A 20,840-nucleotide genomic window follows, 5' to 3' on the forward strand; every position below is an offset into this window, starting at 1 on the left:
TATTGACACACCACTATCCACCACAAATGGTAAAGAGCAACCTTTTACTTTTTAGTGAATTTTGAGACAGTGTTTGAATGACTTTTGTGAATTTGCTCATCGTCTTTCGTTTGATTCATATTTTTATTTGCATGCAGCCAGTCTGACATACGCATGATTTTCTGTGGTAAACATCGACAACGCACATGTGTCTTCTTTATTGTCACTTGACAAGGAAAATCAAGAACTCTTGAATGATGATTTAGGCGATGATCAACTTAGTTTGGTGTCAATTTGCCTCAGCTACCTGTGCCGCTTGGCCTTGTGGGCATGCGTATAACGTCGCTTCTGGAACCTTTGAGTGGCCATTTTGTTTTCTCATCATAACGCACTTAGCTTTTCCTTCACCTTGCAAACCATTACAAAATGGTTCTCCTTCCCACAGCCTTTGCATGCTTGTCCAATGGTGGGGCATTTACCTTCCTGTGCAAATGGAAATCCACATCAAAAACACAGTCTCTTTTTCTGTGGAGACATCACTTTGTGTCCTTCAGCTTTGCTTTTCTGCTTGCTTTTTATGTTCATGATTCACTCATTCTGGGCACCTCCGGCTCAATGCCAGCAGCTTGTCAATCAGCACATGCCTCAGCTCTGGCAGCCATGAGAACTTGCTCCAGACTAAGGATTTCTTTCAGCATTCATTGTCTGGATGAATCTTATAGGCATCCATTGAAAACTCTTAGACGTAGAGCTTCTTCATCATTGAATTAATTGAAATTACAGTGTTTGATGAGTGTATCAAGTCTCTCAACAAAATTGTTGATTGTTTCACCAGCTGTCTGTCATTTTTGACTGAAAATATATATTTTGTAATCGACATTGGATTAAACGTGAGAATTAACGCTTTTTTGATTTGACGGTATGCAACTTTGTCAGTTCGCCGCAGTTTCTGTATTACCTCTTTCACAAGTTTTTATGGTATTTGTCAATCTTTTTGTTGTCAGTTTCTTTCAGTGTATCAATGAAATCATCAAACATGTCTATACAGACAGTCCATCTGTCACCGATATTCTGATTTTTAGCAGTGTTGAATGGAGGTGGTGATCGCAGGAAGGTGGCGGCTGTGTAACCAGTTCTGAAACATAATGTTTTCGGGAGCCTATTCTGCTCACCTGGACTTGAACCATTCATACCATCAGCAAGTCCATGCAGCGTGCTTGCTTCAGGGTTGTTATGGCTAATCAGATTGGGTAGAGTTTCTTTTCTAATGGCCATGAAAGCTTTTCTACTCTTGTAGGACTTTCGAGCTGTGCAGAACGCACCCGGCACTTTTGTTGGTGTTCTCTTCATGGAGCAACAGCTCTCTATTCACAACCCTGGGTAGCTTACTTGGGTCACTGTGCTCACAGTGGTGGTATGATGACTCTCTTTACTCATCTTTTGGTAAGTACCACAATAATTTCTCAACATGGTGTTCACTGCCATTGGTGATTATTCTGGATTGGGCCATGTTCGCTGCTAGCGTTTTCTTGCCCTTCTCTGTCTTCTAGAGCTTCTCTGTACCTGTTTCTTTCCGCTTTTAGAGTTATCATTTTTCCACAATTTATATCTCAGTGTTGCATAGCAGTGCAGTACTCTTTCACAGCCTAACTCACAGGTTTCTGGGCAACAATGAATAAACTTCCCAGTGAGGCTTTTGTTCTCATAAAATGCTTCACACTGGTTGGAGTGCACTTTGACTCCACAAATGTTGATCTTCACTTTGATTGAGGCACATTTGGCATGCACGAGCAGTTTGCTGGGCAAGGGCACACTCTCTGGGTGAGCACTGTCGATCTTCGGTTTATATATCCCATCCTCATCACCAGTTGTAGTGTCCCCTTGAACCTGGGTACTTGGAAATGAATACACCACACATAGACCTTAGTATTACACATCTTTATTTCTGTGCGTGTAACTGCGAACTCAGCATTCTAAACATGAACTCTATTCACCACACCCAAACACTTACATCATAGTTCTACAAAGTCCATCAGGAACCAAAAGGGTCCCGTCATCGCTAACTCACAAGACACCACACTTTGCACAGGACAAAAAGTGCCTCAGGGTCAGTGATTGTTCATATTACAAAATCAAATCCCTGCTTTTGAAGTTTGTTTGAGGCCTTAAAATATCAAGGAGCCTGCTCAGCCTTTCACTCAGCCTACAGTGGACCTCGCAGTAAAGTGGACCCACTCCAGGATTATAGATCTCTAAATTGGGCAGGTAAACTTTCAACAGTGGAGGTAGGGTGATGATTTCAACTGACAGTGGGCTGGGTTTAAATGATTATTAATCCATATGCATTATAAATAGAAAGGTCTACTGTTTGTTTCTTCATTATCTGATTCATATGTTTAATCTCTTTGGCCATGTGGTTATTATACCTTTCTATACTGATTCCTAAGACCCACAAGCTCACAATTAGAATGGATCTTTCAGAGTCCTCATGTTGTGGCTCTGCAATAACGTGTACCCTTCAATGAGAGGGACACATTCTCTCATTCATTTAAAAAAAACTTTCAAAAAACTGCTACTTTTCTTTGAGCAATTTATGAACTCTCCAGTTCTACTGTTCAACCAGTTTATTGTTTTTACTCTTCTCTCTTGCTTGATGGCACAAAGAAACTGCGTACATATGCTTTATAATAAAATTTTTCAAGGGTTTTATTCCTCATGAAAATCACATTCCTTCCCTGCAGATAAAAGGAGCAATTGTTTGATAGCTTGAATTTTTAGAGGTCTTTTGTATCATAAATTCTTCTAGCAGATCATTGATTCACCACAAAAATTTTATTCCTTGTTTAATTCCTGTGCTAGTCTGCCATTGATAGGATACGTAGGTTGTTTTTCTCTTCATCAATAAATGATGTGTGAAGTTCATAAACTAAATTACATGCTAGATTCCTGTAGATTCTTCCTTGTTTCACTCAAAGTTTGGTCTAACATTCAGGTCCAGTTTTCTAGGCTGACCCCAAGTGCTGTAATTTTTGATGCAGTAATATGAAGACTTGGTTATTGGTCACGAGGATGAATCTAAAACCTAACAGATATGGAGTTAACATATTCTCATCACCTAACCAATTAAAAACATATCAAAATTATTTTGCTAAAGACCATACCATTGGCATTCATTATGTACTGAGGTAATAAAGTGTCAGTTGGCATTTTAGAATTAAAGGTACTCCTCCCTTATCTTCTTACAGAGAGGTATTATCATCCCTGTACTTCATGATTCTGGAGTTTAGCTATCCTCCACATGGAGGAATAATTATTTCTTGACGCAAGTTGGTGGCACTAGAGCCACCAACTTGAATGGAGCATTAAAAACATCTTTGGTAGCAGATTAACCTTAAGTGCTTTCATTGTTTAAGCATTTGATGGCAAGTGTTTATTTGTTCCTTCTACTCATATTTAATCATTCTCCCAGGTGCTGATAGTAATCGTTACAATAGTTCCGAGAATGAGCATGACATTTCCATATCACAGAATGTGTGCTCTATTCATTCCTTTGACTAGGGGCACATGTTTCCTGTCAAAGATATGTCAGTTAAGCAATTATCCTGTTAACACATGTGAAAAGTCCTTTTTTGAAAGTATTTTTGTTTTTGCAATTTTCTGTTGACAAATCTTTATTTTGATTTATTCCAACACGTTTTTACTACTTTCTGCATTATTTGAATTTCATGAGGTTTGCTAAACGATGCCTGCAATTTCTACTGTTCTTTGTGGTAGGTATGTGTGTACTCTTAAAGTAAGACAGGATAAGGAGTCTAATCACATATTGATGTTTCATTCACAGACCGGTGGACACCGCACACGTTCGTGGTGGCCCGGTTATACTCGTACGCAAATAATCTGCTGAAATTCATCCATCCCCGCTTCTTGATTGACTAAAGTACCGACGTCCGGTGGCTCCCAACAGTGGATCGGGGCTCCGACCCTGCTCATGACACAGGACTCGCTCTAATTATCCTCGGCTGACTTCCCTGTGTACCTCCATTGACAACAGATGTTTTACCGACACTGCCACTTCCGCAATTAAGCTGATTTACTCCTGCATTCTGACCGGCTTCACCACAGCACTCACGAATCTCGGCTTCCTGGTCCTGATGATGATGACCCTAACTCATTGAGGATCAAAAAGTCGTCGACCATTGTTCTTCCAGTGCAATTTGTGGCGCACATCTTTTCCCTGGTTCACGAAATTGATCTAAATTGTGTCTAAATGTTTTTCAAGAAAATGATTTTTTGAACCAATCATCTTGTATATATTTTACTTAACCTTTCACCTCTTGCCTAGCGCTGTGTTCTTCACTTGTCACCTGAGCCATCACTTTCTGTCACGAGCACAAAGTGCACTAAGTCTTGTAGGGTTGCCTCTGCATTTTTTTGCAATACAGTGCTGATACAACTGTCTTGTTTTACTTTCTCTAAATATATGATACCATGAGCACATTTAACAAATAACTCAGAGTCTCTCCTAATTGTTCGCTCATTGTAATGTCTTGTACATACATATATACTAACTTCCACTGAATCCAGTTGAGATATTGTTGATACTTGCATCATTCACAGACAAGTCACCACAGATACTAAGGGAAAGTAAATGTCCACTATTATCATTTTGAGATAAAGTAGCTTGTACAATTTGGCTCAGTTGCAACAATATATTTAAGATGCTAGTGTGCTAACTACATAAGTGTTTATTTACAAAATATATAAATATTCAATGCCATATTGTAATAAGCAATGGCAAAGCCAATAGGTCCCTTCAATGCCTGAGCTATTGGCCTTTTCAATCTGAATGTCCTTTAGCTATGTTTTCCAGCAGCACATCTGTTGTTCAGCATGGCTGAAAGTCACTGAAAGCTCAGAATCACAGCATGTTGAGCCGACACGATTTTTACCCCCATGTTGAGTATATTGTCCTGCCCCTCCCAACACAAAATACCACTATGATGTGGTCTGTGCTGGCTGCATCACAGCACTTTTTCAGTGACTTTCAACCATGCTGAACAGCAGATGTGTGGATAGATAACATGGCTAAAAGACATTCACATTGACACTGTCAATAGCTCGTGTATTGCTGAGATCTATGGGCTTTGCCAATGCTTTTTCTGTGTTGATGGAGTTTTGCTGAACAAATGTGGAAGTGATAGTGAGAAACAGTTGAGGAGCTTTTTAGCGAAGCACGTATGTGGTGTAATGGCCAGAGCGCCCTACAGGGGATCGGAATAATGTTGTAAGCAGAACAGTTTGTGATTCTGGACAAATTGCTTACGTTCCCCCCTGTACATGACAATGAATGTGTAATTATGTAACGTGACTGGTGATCACTTAAAGAACTCCAATATCATTGGCTTGTGTGTGCACTATGGCCAAGATGTATAGCAGCAAGAGCTCTACAATACCATGGAACTGTGCAAAAATAAATGAACAAGTGCTATTCATGTTTTAACAACTTTTAAATGTATACATGCATACATTTTAGAGGTATGTGTGTATGTGTCCAAGAGAGACTATTGGAAGACTAAGGGTGAAACGAGCACTCCAATTCCATCGGATTGTACACAAAAAATAAAAGCAGCAGCGATGACGGAGCTAGTGGGGATGGGTCAAGCAGGGAAGTAGGAGGGGATGGGGAGATGGGCAAGCAACGACGGGACAGGGTGGAAGGAAAGAACAATGAAGGGATAAAAAAAAATACCTTAATTGAAGCTGGATCGGTATAAAAAATGAATCTGTCATTGTGGGATGTAACTGGTGAGCACTTAAAGGGCTTGAATACCATCAGCTCGTGTTCGTGATATGGCAAGACGGAGGATGAAATGAGCACTCCAATACCATCAGATTGTACAAAAAAATAAAGAAATACGTGCTGTTCATGTTTAAAAAAGTTTTAAGAAATGCATTTGTTTATGTGCAAGCGCATGCATTTTAGTGGTATGTGTATATGTTTACAAGGAAAATGGCCTGAAAACCCAAGTAAATCTATGGAGTGCTTAAAAACAAAGAAAAAAACAGCTCTGCAAATCGGGAACAGTGTAAAGAGACATATACTTGGTCCATGAGCTATGAGAGGGTCAGACCCAAGAAGAGGGCATGATTCACACATGCCATGATGATGAGGCATCAAACAAAATGAAAGCGACTCTGAAGTTTATCAATGGAGGACGTAGGCAGCCTGTAAGCCCACATATAAAACACAACACGTCTCTTCGAGACAGTACATACGCTGTCTTGCCAAGACGTAAAAACAATAGATTTCACACATGCAAAACCTATTGCCTTTATTGGTAGATTCAGTGATTTATCCATAATCACAAAAAGTGGACCTGATGCCGAACCTAGGGAGATGATATGGTGTCCCTTCAGGAGAGAATGTGGTGTAAGGGCCAGAGCTGCCGACTATGGAGGTGGAAAACCAGGTTCAAGTTTCTGCATCAGTTTATCCTTTAATTTGAGCAAATCACTTAATCTCGCCATGCCAACAAAAGTGAATGTGTCCTGGTGTTAAATAACTGGTGCTAATGTAAAGTGCTCCAATACCTTCGGGTGGTGTTGGCTCTATATAATATGGCACCCCAAAAAATACATGTTGCTAAAGTAAAGTGCTCTAACACCTTCTGGTGGTGTAGGTGCTATATAAAACCGCACAAGAAAAAGTAACTGGTGTTAATGTGTAGCACTCCAATATTTTAGGTTGTCTTGACGCTATATAAAACTGCACAAAAAAGGAACTAGTGCTAATGAAGAGCGCTCAATGACCTTTGAGTGGTGTTGGCACTATATAAAACAGCACCAGCACCAGAAAAATGTTAAAAGCAGAGTCGGGGGAGAAGGGAATTTGTGCAATGGAGTTCTGTGGGGCAAACAGTGATGGATGGTGTTGGCGCTATATAAAACTGCACAAAAAAAGGTAACCAGTGCCAATTTAAAGCGTTCCCCTACCTTCAGGTGGTATTGGTGCTATATAGAACTGCACACAAAAAACAGAAAGAATCCCAGTGTTAGGCTGGTTTACAGTAGTGAACAGGAAGAATAAATCGCATCTGCGACCACATTAAAAGGATTACTTTTGCCACAGACACTGTAGGGCAGTCAGACCTTGATAACATCAAGACTCAGTCTGGCTCCTTTGAAGAGAATTCTAGTTACGCAACAATGGCCCATGAAAATACTTCACTGGTGGATATGGAAAAAAAAGAAAGCGTCCCGATGGGAGACATTTGAAGAAATAGAGTCTCACCCTATGAAAGGAGAAGCAACAAGAAGCTCTGAGATGCATGTTTGCCCATGAGAAGATTTATCTCAATGGCTGGGGAGTGCCCAGGAGTCACCCACCAATTAGCTGGTGTCAGTTTTAAATGTGGCATCCCAAAGCAACATCCTTAGACCACTTTCTGGACTAGGGAAAGATCAGAAGAGGCCTGGGGCCTGTGACATGAGAGGAGCCCTAAAGAACTGGACTTGTTCCATCTTAAACCCAGGACAATGAGTTGGAGTTAAGGGAATGGTTCATTGAATTTCGGTATGACTACAGGAGCACAACAAGCTACAATATGCCTTTTTTCCTGAAAAGGACAGCTGACCAATAGGAACTAGATCTGTAATGGACTTTGTTGTCTGCATCTGCTTGACATTCTGAGATTCTTTAAGTGCCTTCCCCTGCTATGCTGGTGGTCATACATGTGTACTTCTGTGGCTTTTGGGTACTTGCCCTTCAGCACTCCAAACCTCCATCAGACTCACCAGAAAAAGTATCCAACCAGAAATTCCATAGGTTTGGATTGAATTTCAACTTCATCCTACTAAAAGCCTCCAACACCTCAAAAAAACCAACTACGTCCTATTCTGCAAGAAACCTTAAAAACACAAGAGGGACCAAATTGCTTCACAAATCTGGCCTTCAGTTCTATCGTGGCAACTACAGTTTCAGTAGTGGGCCTCTTATGGTGGAATTTTCTTCTCAAAAAATGTCAAAGTCCATTGCTGCATTGGTACTTAGAATGAGTTTCAATACTTTCTTCACAAAAGTGATACAGTCACTTTATGAAGTGGGACTTAAAAACTTTTTCAAACTTTTTGACTTCTAAGGTTTTCACTAGGACCAGTTCACTTGGGGTCAGATTTGTCAAAATGTCACACAACACAGCAAGACAACTTGCTTTTACGGCTTGTGTGAAGAGAGAGAGCAGGAATGCGCCATATTTACTAAGATATGATACGTTCCTGCTCTTTCCCTGTGCTGGTGCACTGAGTGATGCCTCGTGCCAATGCAGGCACCCTTGCACTAAAGTGCAAGGGTGCCTGCATTACAGGTTGGATTGTTTTTGTCCAGGAAGGACAAATCTAAGTCTAAGAGGCATTTTTCTCTTTTTGTGTGTACAGCAGAATACAGCACATGAAAAGAAGAGAAAATAATATGAAGAAAGATATATTTCTCCTCATTTCACCTCTGTTAGGAAGGCAAACTATTTTGACGCAATGCCAGGATTACTGAGCCATGCTAAGCAATGCAGGTGGCTTTGCATGGCTAATGAAATCTAATTTAAGTGCCTACATCACCTTGCATGATGAAAGAGCAACACAAGCCCTTAAGAAATCTGTCCCTGGGTGTGTACAATCAGGGCTCCACCATGGTCTACCTCAAATCACATTTAGGTTTTTGTCTACTTGTTCCAAGGATGGTGCTTTGAGATGCCACATTTATGCCTGGCACCAGCTAGTTGGTGGGTGACTCCTTGGCACCCCCTAGCCATTGAGATCAATTTTTCCATGATCAAACATACACACATTTTCAGCAGTTCCTGTTTACCCTACTGCAAACAATTCTACAGTGCTCCTCATTCTCACAATCCAAGATGGGCATCTCTATCTGTACAGAGCCTTTGTGCCCCCCAGATTTGTGGCCAGGGTAATCAGCAGTCCCTTCCTCTTTGATCACTCAAAACTGGTTTGGGGGTAGCTTTCCTCCTTATGGGTTTGGTGCCAACCTGATTATTGGAACAATAGTTGGGGACTTACTTGGGATACCTTTGCATTTGCTTGTGAAAGGGCAGATCCTCTTTAAAGTTAATTAAGTTCCAGGGCCCACCCCAACTGGTCTTCTTGCCAGGGGAAAAAACACTTCCCCACTCCCAGGCTATTGTCCCTGTTCAAGGAGCAGTTTTCAAAACATCTGTCACACCTCATTTATGCCTAGAGCAATCTGGGCAGTGGCTAGAGAGGTCATGCAAATTAGCCTTTAGCAGCTTTACAGGATAAAGGCAATTTCTTAAAAGTTACATCTCCCATATATTTAATAGAAGTCCAACTTCACCATTATAATGGATTTAAATTAAATATAAACATAATATTTGTATTGATGTCTGTAGCTGTTACAGTACTAAAGTTATGAATTAAATGGTATAATCTATACTTTGACATCTCATATGTGCCGGTTAGGGCCTGAACTGTGACAATGTGATTTTGGGCCTATTCAGTGGGGGGAAGTGCAATTTCTTATATCACACGTTTCACTTTTAAATATTGTGTACCCTACTTTGTAGTCATCATGGTGTGCTTAGGGGTGACTTATTTAATCAGGTGTTCTTACCTGTCAAAATGGTGTTTTGGACATGTCTGTACAGAATTGTTCAAGCTGCTGCTGCCAGGCTAGACAGGGTGGTCCTGAAGTCATGGATTCACAGACACTGTAGTGTATGGCACAATAGATGCCACAGTCCACAGGTGCACACAAAAGGTTATGGGAGAATGTGTGCAAAATGTTTAACCACTGGCAATTGCTCATGGTTGCATATCAACCCATCGTGCTTTTCCCCACTATCCCACGTCAGATTACACATACCTATATGCAGAGCAGCCTTGACCCTGCTCCAGTAGATACAGACTAGCCAGAATGATTAAACCAATTCCTCACTGAACAGAAACATAAGCGACCCAAGACTGGTTCACCCTGATTGTGGCTCTTCAGTGGGGTGTAGTTTAATTCCTGTTGCACACTGAGTAAAGGACTCACAACGGGCATTTACTTGGCCACTTAGCGAGTTATATTAAACACACAAAATGTGATAAGAGGATCTTTCAATACTTCTATCCACTTGGCAATCGCTTGGGGTAGTAATATAACCCATCATTCTTTTGCCCACCATGCCACTTCGGATTAGACCCAGCTATATGGAAATAGGTTGACCCTGCTCCAATAGGAAAAGTTGAGCCTGAACTGCCAAGTCAGGTCCTCTGTGAACAAAAACAGAAGTGACCCATGACTGAGTTTTCACTGAATGGGGCTCTTCAGTCAAGGGTACATTGGATCACAGTACTCAGGGACCCGCGTCTGGGCTTACCCATGGCCACTCTGGGCATTACATTAAGCACAAAAAAGGTGAACAGATCAGCCCAAACTGCCAGTCAGGTCCTCTCTGAACCAAAAGAGTATCTGCAGCTTGCAAACCTGACCATGAAAATAACAACAATTTCCCCTATGCACAGGTAGAAAACTCTCAGGGATTTATTCTGTTCTATGGAAACAATCCTCAACATTGGAGGTTTGCTTCTGCTAAACAAAAAGAAATGCTGAATGTGTCATCACAACATAATGGTCTGCTGAAATTACATGTTCGGAGAAAGTGCTTCCAAAATGTTGGCCAAATAACTTTGATCATAAAAAACTGCAAGCGCAATGGAGAATTACAGATGGTGCAGATGGGTTTCCTGTAGTGTGGGAGGAGGCCCAGAAACTGCTACACTGGCAGGTTGCTGTACTGCCTGTTGGGGTCCAAAATGACTCACTTAATCTTATAGGATATGCATAGGATTTCTCAATTATTGAATTGCATTATATCTGCCTGCTAAACTAAATAACATATCTCACAGTATTGATGTGAAGGTGAATTATCACTTGATTTAAATTTCCCAACAGGAAATAGGAACATATGTGAAAGGTTGTCCCACATTGTATAATTTTTTTATTGATTGATGTACGCTGTCATGGGTTCCACTCAGGAAGGTACTATTCAGGAGAGAATACTCAAAGGAGGCTCTATAGACAGAATTCTTTTTAGTTTTCCATTTTATTTAGGACACATAGAATTGGTAACACTTGGTTTTGCTTGACGTTGAGTCCTGGTTTAGGAGGTATTCCTGTTGTCACCGAGAGTTTGGAGATGCAAACAGGGGACCACAGTTCTCCGTCGTTGTCCCAGAAAGGAAAGAACAAATCCCCCCCAAAACAACTTGGGTCAGTATGAGGGACCGAAAGAACTTCTTAGACTCTGGCTAGGGGTTGTGAGAGAGTATCACTACTTGCCACCACCTTGTGCAGCCCAGCTTGTTTTTTTAGGTAAAGAGACGGTGTCCTCCCTTTATGATATTCCTTTCCCTGCCCATTGCACTGAGAACCCCCGTAACCAGAACCATACCTTGTCCAGCCACACTCCTCCTGGACAGTCGCGGGGGGACGCTTGGTCTCGTTGGCCTCCTGGCATCTCCTTGCCCTCCTGGACATTGGCTTGGGCTTCCTCTTTCTCAGACGTCCGGGGTCTCATCCACAGGATCGGTGTGGGCTCCGTTTCTTTGCGTACTCCGGTCTGCGTGTTCGCCTCCTCTCTACGAAGCGTGTTCTCCTCCCCTTTGCTTACGCTGCTCTCTTTTGATAGGGCTGTTGGAGAAGATATCATCCGGTACGTCCTACAGGGCTCCTCCCTGAGGACGCTTAGTGAAGAATCAAAGGGACACTCTGTAGCCTGTGTGTGGAACAACAGTATTTCAGTCTCATCCCTTAACGGGGAGTAAGGCACCACCTCACATAGTCCATCCTCAGCCCCATGACACACTCAAATAGTTCCTTACCCTGCCAGTGGTGGACCTTGAATTGGAAAGGTTGTAGAGCCAGGAACCATATAAGGACTCGGTCATTGCAGCCCTTTTTCCTTTGGAGCCAAGTAAGAGGGGCATGGTCAGTATATAAAATGAAAGTCCTTGCCTCCGCATAGTATCGCAGCTTCTTAATGCCCCACTTCAGGGCTAAGCATTCTTTCTCAATTGTGGGGTACACACATTCTTTTGGAAAGAGCTTCCTATTAATATAAAGAAACGGTCTTTTGAGTCCGCCCATGTCAAATTGGGAAAGGACCACTCCTATACCCTCACCCAAAGCGTCAGTTTGAAGGATGAACAGTTCTTGGAAATTGGGGGTAAGCAACACTGAGAGGTGGTCAGAGCGGTTTTAACTTTCTGGAAGGCTAGGTTTTCTGGGCTGGACGGGGACTGAAGGAGTGAAGGGGAAGATATTTTCTTTAACAGGTCTATGAGAGGGGCAGCGATATCAGAGAACTGGTGTATAAAGCGCCTATAACACCTGACTAGTCCCAAAAAGGCCCTCAATTCTCTCTTGGTTTTTAGGAAAGGGGTGTCCTGTATCATTTTAACTTTTTCTGTCTGTGGTTCGATAAGGCTCTTCCCTAGCAACTAGCCCAGGTACTTCACTTTCTGAAAAGCAAATTTGGACTTTTTAGTGTTGATATGTAAGTTGGCGTTTCTAAGCTCAGACATAATAGCGTCAAAATGGCACAGGTGTACGGCCACGATTTCCTGTACACTGTGATGTTGTCCAAGTATGCTGATAAATGTTTAAGTTTTTGTGCTAGAAGGGTGTCCATTAGTCTCTGGAAGCTGGCTGGGGCACCGTGTAACCCAAATGGCAAGACAGTGAAATAGTAAAAACCATCTGGGGGGGAGAAGGCAGTTCTCTCCTGATCGTCTGGGTTCAATAGGATTTGCCAATAGCCCTTAGTGAGGTAAATCGTGGAGATGTAACCAGCTTCACCTAAGCGTTAAATTAGCTCATCTACCCTGGGAAGAGGATAGCCCTGAAATCGATGCAAAACCGGGTGCTGCCATCTGGTTTTGGTACCAGCACAATGGGTGAGCACCAGTTGCTCTTTGACGGTACTATGATGCCAGATTCTAGCATCTGTGCGACCTCTCGCTGTAGGGCAGCCCTTTGGGCTTCTGGAACCCGATAGGGCCTTTGTTTAATGGTGACTCCCTCTTTGGTGGGTATGGAATGCATGGCCAGATGTGTTTTGCCGGGCTGATATGAGAAGATATCTGTGAATGAGTGAAGCAGGGTTTTTATGTCTTGTTTCTCGCCTGCCGTCAGTCAGAACTAACAACAGTGGCATTGACCGTATGAGATGGGGTGTTCACTAATAAAACGGTACAGGCTTTACTAGTAGGAGGACCTAACCATTTTTCAAAAGGTTAATGTGGTACTTTTGGGTTTTAGATGGGGAAAGACGTAAGACATAGGTGGTTTTGCTTATTTTCCTCACAATCTCATACGGACCTTGCCACTCCTTTTTCAGCTTATGGGCAGAGGAAGGTAGCAAGATCAGAGCCCAATCACCTATTTGGAACTCTCTCCAGCATTTGCCCTTATCGTAGAAGTATCTTTGTTTGACCTTGGTTCTTTCCAATGAATCATGGGCCAGGGTTCTCAGTTTGTGGAGACGGACTTTTACTTGGTTAGCACAGTCCAACATGGCTTGGGCTTCTGTTGCACCCTCCTTTTCCCAGCTCTCCTTGGTGATCTCTGAAGGGTGCGTGAATACCAGGCCAAAAGAAGTTGTTCAAATGGACTGACTTGTTTTCTCTTCTTCGCAATGGCCAGCCAGGAGGTGGGACTGGGCAAAGAAGAGGATCTGGTCTCTGAAACCAGCAGGGACCAACAGTTGGGGTTCTTCTCCCTCTTTAGCAATTCTGTACAGGAGACTGTTCTGCTCCGTAAAACAGGGATGGGTTTTTCTGGGGTTATCTTGTGCATCCCTGGTGCTCTGCCAGGCATTACTGAGGGCGCTATCATTTAGCTGTGCAAACCTAAAATGGTTATCCATTGCCCACAATTCGGAGGTGAGAAGGCTATTGTGGGTTTCTTTCTTCAGGGAATAAGTTTTAAGGTTTTCAACTAGGAGATTATGGAAGCAGGGATTGTCTATGCCTACTATGAGCTGTACTAGAAGGTAAGGGGGGACCTCTACGTTGACCATGGTTTCTAGGCCTGTTTCCGTCTGAAGGGTTACCCGTGCTACAGGATAGTCCTTGATATCGTCATGCACACAGCGAATGCTAACGGTCCTCTTAGGGATAATCTGGGACAAAGGGACTAGCTCCTCTCTTACCACCGAGTGTTTGCAGCCTGAGTCAAGGAGGGCTGTCACTACCTGGTTGTTTATTCTCACACTTACCTAGTAAACCGGTCCCGTCTCTTGATAGTAAAGGATAGGCAGGGCCACATAACTGACGTCCATGAGCTCTTCTTCTTCTTTTTGCTTCTTTTTCCTGCAAAACATGGTGATATGGCCCCACTCACCACACTCAAAGCATTGGGGACTGGAGGAGGGAAAGGCTTCGGGTCTTCCCGATCGAGCCCTAAAAGGTTCAAAAGACGCTCTGATTTCACCAGTTGGGGCACTTTTTGTGACTGGTGTGGCTCCTTGACCATGTTGCGATTCTGGGCTCGAGTGTATGAGGTAGCCATCTCCATAGCATGCTCTAGGGTTAAGCCAGCATGTTGTTGGAGCCACCTTTGAGTCCCATAAGGCAGTGCCTTGAGATACTGTTCCAAGTAGATCTTATCCATTGTTACCTCTAGGGTAGACTCCAATGGTTTGAGCCAGCAGTCTGCGGCATCCTTTAACTTCTAGAATAGGGTCTTCGGAGTGTCTCCCGGCATGCCTCATTCTTGTCTGAACTTGAGACGATGCGACTCGTCGTCTACCCCCAGTCGGTCCATTATGTACTGCTTCACTTGTCCATAGGCAGCAGTACCGTCCCTGTTAGCGAGTTGGTAGGTGGACTGGTCCTCGCCTGTGAGCAAAGGGGCCAGGTAGAAAGGTCAATGTTCCGCTTGCCAAGCGCTGGCCCTCATGGCCCTCTCAAAATTGAGAAAGAAGGAAACGGGGTCTTCTCCCAGCACGTACGTCTGTAGGGGAATTACTGTCCCAAGAAGTGCATGGCCCTTCCCTTGACCCAGGCCCAGTAGTAATTGCGTCTGTCCTTCGGCTAGTTTGGTCATGTTTTCAGCCTGGGTCTGAATGGCGGAGGAAAATACAGCGCGGTCCATCTCCGCATGATTCACATTTTTCTCCAGGGCCCATTCCAGTTTGTTCTGTCCCTCCTTTAGTTGATACACAAGGGTTTCCATCCAGTATTGGACGGTTTATGCCCGCATTCTCCACCACTTGTCATGGGTTCCATTCAGAAAGGTACTATTCAGGAGAGGATACTCAAAGGAGGCTCTATAGACCGTATTCTTTTTCTTTCTCCGTTTTATTTGGGACACATAGAATTGGTAACACTTGGTTTAGCTTGACGTTAAGTCCTGGTTTACGAGGTATTCTAGTCTTTACCGAGGGTCCGGAGATGCAGACTGGGGACCATGGATCTCCATTGTTGTCCCAGAAAGACAGTAAAGAACAAAAAAAAAAAAACTTGGGTCAGTATGAGGGATCAAAAGAACTCCTTAGACACAGGGTAGGGGTTGTGAGGGAGTATCACCACTTGCCACCATCTTGTGCATCCCAGCATGTGTTTTATGTAGAGAGACGGTGTCCTCCCTTTACGATGTTTCCTTACCCGACCAGTCCCCTGAGAACCCCTGTAGCTGGAACTTTACGTTGTCCAGCCACTCTCCTCCTGAAGAGTGGCGGGGCAACGTGTGGTCTCTTTGGCCTCCTGGTGTCTCCTTGTCCTACTGGACGTTGGCTTGGGCTTCCTCTTCTTCAGACTTCTGGGGTCTGGTCCACAGGATCGGCGTGGGCTCCGTTTCTTTGCATCCTCCGGTCTTCGCGTTCGCTTCCTCTCTTCAAAGTGTGTTCCCCTTCCCTTTGCTTAGGCTGCTCTCTATTGATAGGGCTGTCGGAGAAGACATCATCCGGTACGTCCTACCGGGCTCCTCCCCGAGGACGCACAGTGAAGATTTAAAGGGACACTCGGTAGCCTGTGTGTGGAGCAACAGTATTTCAGTCTCATCGCTTAATAGGGAGTAAGGCACCACCTCCCCAGCCCATCCTCAGCCCCATGACATAAGCCTTATTTATGGAAATCAACTAGACAATTAAAAAGGGCATGACTGTCATTCAATTGGGTGTTCTTTTCAAAGTGGAAGTGCTAATATTCTGACACATTACATATCTCAATAAGCTGTGGGGCAAAGGATTCACTGGGTATTGTCGAGAGGTGTCTCAAGGCGAATTTGTGTTATGAATTTAGGAAAGGTGCTTCAAAGGAGTTGTGAAATTGAATTTTTTGACCCAAATCTGCGTAAATGTGTGCTATTTTTAAAAATACGCATCTTGTTGATTTATAATCTATAGGATTTATTCATATTGGGGTATTATGTTTTCTGTGTACCTCCTTAGATTTCAGATTTATAAAGGCTGTCAACTAACATTTCTTTGCAGTCTTTCCCAGTTAAAAAATCAAAGCATACTCACTATCACAGTTCATTATGTTGGAGTGTCCTTCAAAATCCTTTTGCCTCCTTCACATTGATGAAGGAAATGTCCCATATCATTTCGGAGCTATTTTGGTTAATTATTTATAAAAACACAAATTGACATAGGGGTACATTCACAGACAAATGGTGCAACACAGCACTGTGGCAAATTTTGCAGCGCAACTCTGCGTCATTTAAAAAAACACAGGGATGCGCCATATACACAAGAATACGGTGCACCCATGTTTTCCCTTGCACTGGCGCTTAAAATAGCTGCCCAGTGCCAACACAGACCTTTGCGCCATAATGCAAGGGTGCCTGCATTGCAGTCTGTGGGGAAACAAACTTTACAACGCAGTCATTACATCACACTACCTTTTCATAGCAGTCATTACATCGCAACATCCTTTATATTGTATGTCATTACAACGCAGCCATTACATCGCATGTCACTACAATGCATGTTACTACAACGCAGACATTACATTGCAAGTCATTACAATGCACACCATTACAACGCATAGTACCCTTACACTATCCAACACTTATCCTACTGTTGCACTCACTGGAGTTGGAATAGTAATTTTTACCCCTACACTATCCAACACTTACCCTACTGTTGCACTCACTGGAGTTAGAATAGTAATTATTACCCCTATACTATCCAACACTTACTTTAAATGCGATGTAATGGTATGCATTGTAATGGTATGCATTGTAAAGGTTTAATGGGATATAATGGAATGCATTGTAAAGGTAGTTTCTGAAAATGCAATGTAATGGCATGCGATGTAAAAGAATCCGTTGTAAAGGATGTTGCGGTGTAAAAAGTGCATTGTAAAGGCATGCATTGTAAATGTATGCGTTGTAACGTCATACACTTGTGTCTGTGTTGAAAGGAATGATTGTTTATGTGCAGGAAGGGACAAGTTCCTGCACACAAACAATCTTTAAAGGTGATTTTCTCTTTCAATATGTGATGCAGAATGCACCACTCATAGAATGAGCAAAAACAAGGAGAAATAAAAGTATTTCCCCTTGCTGTGCCAATGTAATGCCTAATTTTGCAGGCCTTCATTTTTACTGCTGCCTCATCTTTGTAAATCACAGGCAGGATCAAAAAGTAATTAGGTGACGATTTTGGCTACGCGGCGGGCGGTTTACACACAGAACAAATACACACGGGCTAAAAAACCCATGCTCACACTGATAGAACTGACTTGGAATAGTCGACCAAGAAGCCACTCAACAAGCGATCTTACTTTGTTGGTGGAGTTAATGAATAAGAGGGCCAAGTGGCACACCAAGTCAGAGTGAGGGTCCGAGTTGAGCTACAGAAAAGGATCTTAATAAATCATAGTAGAGTACTGTTGTTATCATTGCCCTGAAGAAGACCTTTTTATGTCGAAACACGTTGGCTACTGTTATTTTTATGAAGAATTTTTCAATAAAGAAACAAAGAAACCGGAACCTGCTGAACTGATGTGCTTCTCTTTAATTTGCTTGTACTTGTGGAATATATCAATTCTTACACATGTTAGAGTGCTGAATCATTGTTGATGTTCTAAATGTAAGGGATCTTTATCCTTGGAAACTTAAGGGGTATCGAGCCTTTGATTCTTTGCACCCTTATACATTAGAAAATATCACCATTGTAGAAAAAAAGATAGGTGCACTGATAATTACCCCATACCCCTTGTTTTGTGTCCAAAAAGTAATTAATGTTTTGGTGGAATGCCCAAAACAAAACCTATTGCAAGCCCCTCTCACGCAGAAAACTGCACTTTGTAAATATGGTGCAGGGCATTGCGTCAGAGGATCTCTGAAAAAAGTGACATTCCGGTGGCACAATCCCCTGGGTAAATATGCCCCTCAGTCTTTTACGTTTGGGATCCACACCACCCATATAAGGCCTGCCTTGCGAAGGCTACGTTAACTGCAAGTTAGATTGCCTCACCAGCAAATTAATGATACAGGTAGGCAGAGAGCAACCATCATCTATTGAGCCGCTATGTTGGAAATCCACAATGCTAAAAAAGACAGCACTGCAATCCAAACATGCTTACTTTGCATGAACTCTCTAATAACCGTCTATCTACTTTCCATCTTCTAGCTATGAGATTAACTGAAAACATTTATTTTCTAGTATTCTCTGCTCCCTCTCCCAGGCCCATCATTCTTTGCCATTATTGATACCACACATATGCCCATTAGTACTGAGCTACTCTGACTGACATACATATGTATTCAAGATACAAAAGCCCAACAAAATGCTATTTAATTTCTATAAATGTATTGTATGAACAATGTATTTGGTTTATTCTTTGTCACAATTTTTTCAGTGTAGATCCTCTACAGCACCTAATGTCTAGATTTCCACTGTTTAACCTAATTTCCATTTGAAAAGTGTAATTTCACTCTAAGCAGTAACTTGGCACAATACAACACGTTTATTATTACCCAATTCAATGGTATTCATTTTTTTAACACGGGAAGAAGAAAGACTAAGTGAACCCAGTAGGATTCTAAACTGTGATCAGGGGTTCAAACAGAGACACCTGCAGAGGATGCTTTGGTTCACTGAGCTCTGAACCCCATTATACCCTTGGCCTAAACATGTCCTAAATAAAATAAAGTACGTTTAGATATTCTTTCTTTAGTTGTTCTATGCACTTCCTATAGATTGGGCAAGAAAATTGACATTGCAGAACAGTGTTTATTTGTCGATTCCGTATAAATATTCCTCTTTTTTCTGATATAACCAGATATCGATGAGTGCAGGAATGGGGATGCTGTTGCCTGTGGCGAGCACGCAAAATGTGAAAACACTGCTGGAGGCTACAATTGCTCTTGCAAGGAAGGATATCAGTCAAACACAGGAAGATTGCAATTTAAGGCAAATTATGGCACCTATTGTCAAGGTAAGTGATCTAAAGTTAATCTGAATGTGTAATGCCTTTTGCATGGACATGTGAACTTCTAAATGTAAAAAATAGAAACAAAACTGTAATCCTATTTTATATTGAGTTTAATTCATATATGTCATGAGATGTTTTCATGTTGAAAAGTAGTAACTCTCAATACTATATATAGATAATATATACTTCATGTTAAAGTAGGGGACTTGAAAACAATCCTAATAAATTCTGAATATATTCCATCTTCATCATCCATTTTATTTTATTTTTTAACAGAAACTCCAAATGCAAAATGTCACCTGGATGCCACCTGTTTATCTGAAAATATTAATAGCACTCTAACAAAAGTAAGTATTTTTGTAAAACCTTGAATGTTATTATGTTATCTTTGCAACACAAAAAGATGATGGACAGAATGCTGAACACTGTCAAACATTCACCCCCAGTCGCAGATCTGGGCTTAAATCCATTGTTTTTTTGCTCGATAGGGCATTCCAGTTTGTACCCAGCGATACGCATATCACTCATGACCCTGCTTCCCATGGGAACAGTCCAACCCTAACTGCCAGGCTAGATCCTGCCTGTACCGGAAAACAAGCATCAGCCAGGCTTGCTTAAATCCAGTGGCATAGCATGCAAGGGACTCACGTCTGGGCATACCCATCCCACTTACGGCAAAAATTGCAACACACGATGTTGATGGATGAAATGCTGAATATTGTCAAACTTTCACCCCAGTCACAGATCTGGCCCTAAATCTATTGGTTGTTTTGCTCGCTGCACCATTCCAGTTTGGCTGATGAGTGGTGATACCTTGAAAGCCGCCATTTCAGCTTGACTGATGAGGGGTGATATGGTGAAACCAGTCCGAGTATGTTTGTTTACGGTCCAGGGGGGACATGGCCTGGTATTTCCAGCTCAACTGTTTCCATGGGGAGCAGTGTCAAGACTGATTTGCATATGACTGGGTCCAGTCTGTGGTGTCATGGTAAGCAAAAGAAGAATGGATTTAATTCAAACCTCTTGACTGGGGGTGAGTGTCAAAAGTTTCAACACTATGTCCATTATCTTGTTTTATTTATTATGTTATCTTTACCTGTTTGGAAAAACGTCTGTGTGCAAAACAGTGTTTAGGCTGATTAGACTGAAAAGCACTTAAGGTCTGATTTAAAAATGTTGGATCATTGTTTTTGCCCACTACTTGGCGACCCCATCTTCGATTTGCACTCCAACAGACATACAAAACTGTCACAGAGTAGATGCCCATTCTGTGCATTTCTAAGAGTTCTGACTCGTTATTTTTAACAAGTTAGGGCCTGATTCCAATCTCGTTCCGAAGGGCTCTGAATCTTATGTGGAATTGCCCTTTTTCCCGACCGCATTGTTCACAGTTCCTAACA

At 42.3% G+C, this 20,840-nt stretch overlaps 1 protein-coding gene across 1 annotated transcript in view; it reads left to right on the forward strand.

Annotated features, from left to right (window-relative positions):
* ADGRL4 (adhesion G protein-coupled receptor L4) overlaps nucleotides 1–20,840 on the forward strand; it is a 560,895-nt gene that overhangs the window by 195,865 nt on the left and 344,190 nt on the right. Inside the window, exons 4-5 of the mRNA XM_085601960.1 lie at nucleotides 19,288–19,443; nucleotides 19,717–19,787. Coding sequence (XP_085458086.1) covers nucleotides 19,288–19,443; nucleotides 19,717–19,787 — 227 coding nt within the window. The remainder of the gene's footprint in view (nucleotides 1–19,287; nucleotides 19,444–19,716; nucleotides 19,788–20,840) is intronic.

This window comes from Triturus cristatus, chromosome 4_2 (assembly GCF_964204655.1).
Source record: "Triturus cristatus chromosome 4_2, aTriCri1.1, whole genome shotgun sequence".
NCBI classification, from domain to species: Eukaryota; Metazoa; Chordata; class Amphibia; order Caudata; family Salamandridae; genus Triturus; species Triturus cristatus.